At 43.7% G+C, this 8,045-nt stretch overlaps 1 protein-coding gene across 1 annotated transcript; it reads left to right on the top strand. All coding sequences in view use genetic code 11, as the record gives it.

Moving 5' to 3' along the window:
* Positions 1-2,992: 2,992 nt before the first annotated feature.
* On the top strand, positions 2,993-6,080 carry EGR_08774 (hypothetical protein; the record flags this gene model as incomplete). Its single annotated transcript, XM_024498023.1, has 3 exons — positions 2,993-3,121; positions 3,616-3,712; positions 5,881-6,080. 3 exons carry the CDS (start codon positions 2,993-2,995, stop codon positions 6,078-6,080), a joined length of 426 nt encoding a protein of 141 aa, XP_024347544.1.
* Positions 6,081-8,045: the final 1,965 nt, after the last annotated feature.

The following is an 8,045-nucleotide window of genomic DNA, read 5'->3' as shown; positions in this document are numbered from 1 at the left end:
CGGTAAAGTGTTTGATTAGCTGCAGTTACTGCTATGGAGTATGAGAGGTGAACTCTTGAAACACTTTGCTGAAATCCCTCCCCAGCTAATCTGCGACTTACCAGTGACCTTGTAGAAAAGTAATGAGACTAAAAAACGGGTCAAGTAGGTCAGATAGAAGTTAGCATTATTTCCTTTCTTGTACTTTGCCTAGATCGCAACGATCCGTGGCTTTCGTGGACGAAATCGATCCCAAGAAATTATGCAACACCGACAAGGAGGCTGGAGGGAAGAAGATGAATTGATGTAATTTGTGTGGCCAATTATTACCACGTCAAGTGCTTCTTATTCTTTCCAGCCCAAATAACGTTTATTTTTCTTCCGTAATTGTGGATAAATTTTAAAACGCCTTTTTTACTTTCTGATCGGCTGACCCTAAGGTCACGCCTGTCCAATTAAAAAATGTCTATCATAGTCTTATCAGTCAATAAGCAATGAAAAGGAAAAAACGTCTCCAGGAGTAGATAAACTAGTCATTTAGTCAGTGGGATGGGCGCGTCATGCTGATAAGCAGACCCGTAATGCCGTTCGGCCGCAGCATGTGGCCGCGAGTAGACTTGGAGGGAGAGGGGTGTGAGACATGGGGATCCCCCCCGCGTCCCCAATTATGCGCATCCAAATGAGACGGTGAGAAAGACAATGAAGATGAGATAGAAAGGGAGACAGAGTGGGTCAAGTTGTTTAGTGCTACAGATAATACCTTTTTAAAAATGTGGAGGCATCAAATTATTTGCCCCTTGAACAGAGGGGAAAGGACTCTTATTGGCTTTTTCAAGGTCATCATGCGTTAGAACCTACTGCTGCTTTAAATGGCACTTATCTGGATTTTTCGGTACTTTTTGCAGTTACTTTAAACCTCTTTCTCCTCCTTTAGATGCCAATGCGGTACCCCTCCTCTCCCCGGGATGCACGACGAAGTCGCTTTAAATATATGCGCGTATTTTTATAGCATTCAGCCAATTTTACCTTTTCTAAAACAATGGTGGTAAGGGACTTCGAATTCAAAGTTTCCATTGAATAGGCACTAGCCTCCAAGAAGTAGTTATTTTAATGGGCGCCAACAAGATTGACATGCGATTATTTGGCAGATCGTGTCTTCCATGACTACCAAAAAAGTAGTGGTACATTGCTCAAATTCTCTCATAAGATTGGTAAAATTGCTTTCAAGTACTTATTTTACTGAATGCACAGATGTCCAATAAGAATATTTTACTAACTACAAATAAGTAGTAATGTGAGAGAACGAAACTCACTTATTTACCTGTTTTAATTTTTCTACACGTGGCATCTTGACTTAAAAAGCAGTCTTTTTATCAAAACAAAACAGTTTTCATATTATACAGGAGTAAAATTGTACACTTATGCTTACTCACGACAATTTGGCAGTGGATGCAGGGTTCACTGGGTGTCTGCCCTTAATCCGGGGGGTCCGGGTGCGGTATCTCCTCCCACGCATCCATTCAGTAATTCCTTCTTCTCCTCAAGATTCCACCTAGCCCTTCTTACTGACATCTTTAACCTACTTCTACATGCTTCCACAAACCGATTTTGTCCCTAGTCCGTTTATTTACCTACTCCGGATTTGTTGAACCCCCCTCCATTCACCCGTGTATCTGGCCAGCTTGGATGCAACAAGCCTTGATTTAGCCTTCCAACATTTCAAGACTTTATTCCAGTGTGTAATCAAGTATTACATATTAACTTACGTAACAATCCATGGAACAGCTGCTCATGTCTCTCCATCAAAGTCAATCGGTGTTATGGACTGTCTTGGGGGAGCCGAGCACCCACCATGTCGAGGCCTTAACCAGAGGAAACGAAGGAGAAAAAACGGCAGCTAGAAGTTTGAGGCCTTCAACGCCACCAGCCCACGCGCAACTGCGATTTTCATGCACTCGTATGGGTGTGTGGCCCAGATTTTTATAAATTTTGCAGCCAGATAATCAATAGATCGAGGCCTCGGGACAAATGGCCGAATTGATCATCCTAACGTGTAATCGATAGACAAGGCGTGAGAATGGGCGGTCCTATCGATCGACGTGTATGAGTTAGCGAGTGAGAGAGAGATGAGTGCGCATGCACCTGGTGGGCTAGATGGTCGCCAGAGCCTTAGTCACTTGTAGCTATTGGTAACTGAGTGACCTTGGAATTAGAGTGTTTATCAACTCGCTTGAAGAGTACCTAAGCGGGGATCTCAGCCAATCAGGAGTTAAGTGAGCGAGAGCGCGACTTTTAGAATGTTCTGCAATTAAGTGAGTCACTGAAGTGGTTCAATTCTTCGTTCTGGCGCAATTTTGATTAATTGATTGACCTTAGTATGGGGAACAACCCGTGTAAAGTATCTTCACAAAGTCTAAAATGCTTCCAGAAGGTTTGGAAAAGGAAGGGCGTAAAACCTGCTAGACTTCCAACGTTGGAATGCTTTTTCTAGAGTCGCAATCACCTTTAGCGGATTTAAAATGAATGTTATCAACTCGTTGTATTATTTCACCTGAATCCTGATATATGCGCTCCCCTTATCCACTTACCTCTTTGTTCTTAGTCCATCCATCTATTTAACCATTCAAAGATCTAATCATTCCTGCTCCATGCTATCGTGTGAGATTCGTCCACTCCCCTGTTTCGCCCGTATTCAGTCCAATTCTGAGAAGACCGACACATCCTCCATCTATGCTCTCCTCGTCTATCCATCTTGAATCCTCAACAAGGGATTACCGTCGAGCAGTTCTACATGTAGTCTACGCCAACAATTCGTTTGTCTTTGAAGCTTACTAGTGTAGAAGTAATCTGTTTTCCTGCTTTCACGAATGCAATCGAATAATGTGGGTAAGAGTTCAAATTCCAACCTATTAGTCTTCAGCGATACTTTCAGAGTAGAGGGTGTTCCCTTCATCTTCCAAATATTCACGACTAGACTGCAATTCCACATTTGGAGACTTCAAGTCTGGAAGACATGTGCCGCCGACTGCCGCAACTTATCCAAATGCTGAGTGATAATGTAGACGACAAGTTCACCTTTGTAGTTTTGAGATTGAGTAAACCTCGGGACGTAAAGATGACAAGCTTGTACGGCATCCATCAGGTTTGTTCAACCAGCAGGTCTGTAAATACAACAAAAGAGCGAGGGATGTTGCCGCTCTAGAGGATATGGAGATCTCTTTACACTAAACATTACGTTCCATTGAGGGTGTGTCAAATCTGGAACAAAATCTCTTTTAGACTTTGGAAAGATCCTTTTCCTTATAGAAATCCTCTCCATTTCCTTCATTGGGGACTCTTGAATGACTTCATTTGCCTGTACCCCCAACCGATCCATAAATGGTCCCTCTATATACTTCTCTTTATTCACTTTTAAGTTCATTTCTGGCCATCCACCTGTCCACCCTTGCTGGTCGAAAGTATGAGTGATGAGTTATCACTTCTCTGTCTACTAATCACCTATGCTCTTGGCGAGGAGCCTTCTAGAGATATCTACTGCCGCTGAAGACGTTTCTGCTTTAAGACTATAAAAATTGCCTTCTCGAGCCCAACTTTAAAGCATTCTAGGGTATTCCGCTGATATTCGGCCTCTTCTAGGCGAGATTGGAACCACCTCCTTCCTCCGGTGGTCAGTTAGGGCTACCCCCCGGCCTGAAGACGTCCACATCGAAGTCACCGTTTCCCACAATCCTCAGTTAGAGACTGGATAGGATTCAAGCTCATGCCCGTGAACACCAGATCAAAAAAAATTTTGACGATTTTCGGGAGAAAGGTATTTCCTTTATTTCCTTATTGAATCAGCGGAGCTATTTTGGCTCCACGGTTCCTGTATCGCCGTTTAAACAAGAGTTAAAACTTCCTGTGAAGCTGTAGAATAGAAAGAAGCCTCCCATTGGGCCCAACATGGAAGAACGCTGCACTGAAGGGCAGAGAGGCCACTGTCAAGCCCCAGGGCGACCTTGTAACACCTCCATACCTTGACATAAGGTGATGATTCGAGAGATTTTTATTAACCGAGGTGTATGAACTTCAATTTACTTAATGTTGCATTCCTAACACCTTAAAGGCAGCGCGGAACCCCTTTTTTGTCGACAGCTTAAATATGGTGAGCTGTTAGCCTTCCACAATAGGAATTTGACCCCACTCCTTCCAAGCACCTTGCCGTTGCGGTGCATCTCTGGTCGCAGCACTGAATGTCCAGACGGTAGCACAGCCCCGCAGTGAATCAAAAGACTATCCAGTTAAACAAAAACCAAGTCATGGCACTTATCTGGCATTGTTCGACGGACGAGGTTTATACTTCTCTAATGCCACAAATTGATGTTCTTGAGCATGACCTTGAACCCGGCTGATGATTTGTGCAAGAAGGCTTTCTTGCCCATTCACACGTCTTCAGTTGTTAATGGATTTGAGTTAGCTTAGAGATGAGGCGATATGGTGTGTGCAAACGTGAAAACCAAGTAATTGCTAGTGATAAAGGAGCATTTGGTTGCCTCCGTGGCTTTGTTGTTTTACTTAGCCAATCAGGAGGGCCGAAAGGGGGCGCGAGGTTCAAAATGCCCCAAATTTCGATTTGATAAAGCCTACTTATATTGCGACCTCTGACAATGAAAACACGCTTAACATTTCTTTTCCCCTTTGACGCTTTTCTTTATAAAGTCGCCTCGTCAAGCCGCAGTTGAGCGTGCGATATAACCCGCGGAAGGTCGGATTGCACTAAAACCTTCTGTCACCTAACGATAAGGAAATAAAGTTTAAAAGCCATTAAAGTACTTGCCGTTGCCAATGGTGTGAGGGTGAACAAACTCAAGTTACCTTATCTACACGCAATCTATTGCCATCTCGCTGTGGAGGGAAGTAGACCCGACCTTGGCCATTTTAGTGGAGTAATTGTTGCTTCTGACTGGGGAAAGGCCTTAAGTTTATGACCTTAACATCCTTTATTATTGCCTCACCAGTCACGGGGTGGATGTAAAACCCGTCCTTAGGAGGAACTTTTCATCTTCAGCCACTAGCACTCAAGTGTTCGCCACCCTCGCCTGCGACCCACTTCAATTGGCCCAACTGTTTGCTTCACGTGATTATGTGGTTGTCCAAACTTAGAACAAGAAGGCATTCTTCTGCTGTTATGAAGTGTGAGGGGGAAAGGCAAATTCCTGAGTTGCCTTTTCCTAACTAATTCACTTGTAACTGTAATTTGTAAAGTGAACAAAGATGTTTTCAACACCTTTGGTTATTTCAGCTTTCTCTGTATGACTAGACGGCTTTCTACTACTTTGGAGTGGAAACGGACAGGCTCAAGTCACATCAGGTATGTTTGTTCGAAATTGCATGATATGTAAGTAAGAGGTGGAAGGGAGTGGGAGCGAGCACTCCGCAGGGCTTGAAAACCACCTTGGGTAAGCGTGATGGTGGAGTGGAGGTCAGTCCGGATCCCCTCGTAAAAAAATGGATAGCGTGTAAACCTCCGCCTATGCTATTACAAGACGACATGTCTTCCTCCTGCTGGTCTTCTCTCTCCATGAGTCAAAATTCGGAGGAGGAAAGAAGATAGGAAGGCGGCCTAAGACCTTATGCAAGTCTGCCAGAGGAGTGGCAAATTTTTGTGGCTTCTTTTGTAATTTGGAAGCTCCAATTCCCACGGGAAAAAGGATGTAGCGAAATGAAAAAAAAGAATCTCTTCATTTTCGTCAATACCCCGCGGGAACAAATTTATGGGAGTCAAATACTGCCGGAGTAAGCAATGTCGGCAACTTTTGCTAGGCGGAGGACACAAATTATCCACCAATTTTTTTTTGCTAGATAATTGACAAGGCAAAAATTGCATTTTGGGGAGTTGGCCAAACGCCCCCGCCCCCACAGTCGGTAGCGCCGAGGAGGCATTTTCGTTCGGACCTTCAGGTGTCAACCTTTGGGCGACAAACCGTGGCGCTGTGCTGACCCTGAACAATGCCCATGAGGACGATGAACATCCGCCTCTCAATAGGTCTTTGTCAATCCGTGTTGCCTCTATTTCCATCCAATCATGCGACACCTCGCACTGGTCTCTCTTCCCTCTCTGAATATCTGAACCCAGAGGTTGGAAACGTTGTCCTTCTTCCATGTTCACTGGAAGGTAGCAGTTTTAGAACCCTCAAAATCCACCATTTTTGTTTTTCGTTGTTTTAATGCGTCTTTTGCGCAACTCAGTTTCACTTTTAAAACAACAGGTAAGTGTTTAAACTCGTGGGTTTTTTGCGCCACCTTCGTGTATTGAGAGGTCGGCCAACCAAAATAGTTGTTTGCTTTGTTTTTTTTTTTCACGGTGGTTTATAAGTGTTTGTAAAACGCACGTTTTTTCGTTCATGTGCGTCACAAGGCATGGACACGCACCTCTACCTGTTTTTTTTCCTCCTCTTTTCAACTGTCAACATAATATTTGGGGTGACAGTGATGGATGGCACTCAAGTCTATTTGTCCACAGACTCCACCTCTACTGAGACCCAGTGCCTTTAATAGTTCGGTGATAGCGGAACTATCCATGATATAGAAGTAAATCACTGACAGGGCGCTGGTATACCGCTGTCTAGAAGGCCTTCCCCTCCTGCAGGATAATATGACAAGATAAAGCTGTCACGGGAGGGAGGAGTCACTTTGCGGAAGTCATGGAAGCTACCACTGCTTGCCTTGAGTGATGGCAAGAAGCATCGAAGATGGGAGCTTTAGCCTTCATTTCTTTCTTCCACAATTGGAACAAGTCTCAAAACAAAATTGCTCTCTCCTTTTTGTCAGTCAGCCTGTTGGTAGCTACTAACGCAATCATTCCGGCAGAGATGGTGAGTCGGTGGCGCCACTGACAACCTGGCAACGGGAACTGTAGCCGTTGAAGGTGCGCCAATGCCTCTGCTCGATCTCTCCCGTACCTCACACTTCATAGGGCATTAAGATTGGGCAATGAGTGGTCCACCTAGACCTCTTTTTGTATTAGAACGTTCGGGGACATATTACTAAAATAAGCTTCTCAGTAGTATTTGTCCTATTCAAGCATAGTTGGCTAAGATGGGTAATTTAAAGTGCTCTTAATGAGGAACTTAACAAAAAAGGTAATTTTGGTGATTTAAAAAAATTTGAAATTAAAATTTGAATAAGCAGTTCCATTTCCTTTAGATTATTTTAATAAAATTCAGGAGAATTGTGGAAATTTTCATATTTGTATATATTCCATTGTGTGTAAAAATACCAACTTTTGACTAGGAAATTACTTTTTTCCTTTCCTAATTTAAATTTTTTATGGGTCTGCGCCACCCCCTCACCCCCCGGTAGTGGCTTTGACCTCCTCAGGTTCGCCCACTTCGGATAGGTCGATTCCTTCCTACCGGTTGGAAAAATAAAACTCATAAAATTTGACAATTCACGAAATTTTGGAAAAAAAGTGCCTTATTTGCCCCAAAAAGCGAACATTTTTTCCTTAATTGCAAACAACATGGACAACCCATCAACTGCCTGAAAAGTAGCCTCCACATTTTACACCGCATCCTCCACAATTTTTGAGATGCATCCAAAAGTTGACGGGAAAATAAATCGTCATTTTTTGCGAAATCAGACCGCCAACGGTTATTGCCTTAAAGATTTGGAGGAAGTGGTTGAAGGTGGAGTCGTCGTGCCACAGTTCTGTTAATCTGATGGGATTGTCAAAAGTCTGCATGACACATTTCTCATTTTCTTCTGCAATCGCGCCCTTTATTAGCAATTTTTTTTAAATAAATCGGAAGAAAGAAGAGTTCTTAGACGGTGGGGAGGGGGGGGGGGGCGAAAATTTTCCGTCTAGTACACTGTTTCAAGGCGATTTGTTACTGCTATAGAAATTATCCACATCCCTCCTGTCCCCATGCCCAAAAGTCTCTTTTCACGGCCTATTGACCGAAGTGACATGGGCCGTGCTACGACGTCAACGAGATCAAAGAAGCAGACGCCAAGAAACTCGGAGAAGTCCAGATGTACAGGTGGATGGATGGATGGATGGATACAGGATGGATGGATGGATGGAT

Source organism: Echinococcus granulosus, assembly GCF_000524195.1.
Source record: "Echinococcus granulosus chromosome Unknown EG_S00119, whole genome shotgun sequence".
NCBI lineage: Eukaryota > Metazoa > Platyhelminthes > Cestoda > Cyclophyllidea > Taeniidae > Echinococcus > Echinococcus granulosus.
This window is presented reverse-complemented; position numbering and strand designations above follow the sequence as displayed.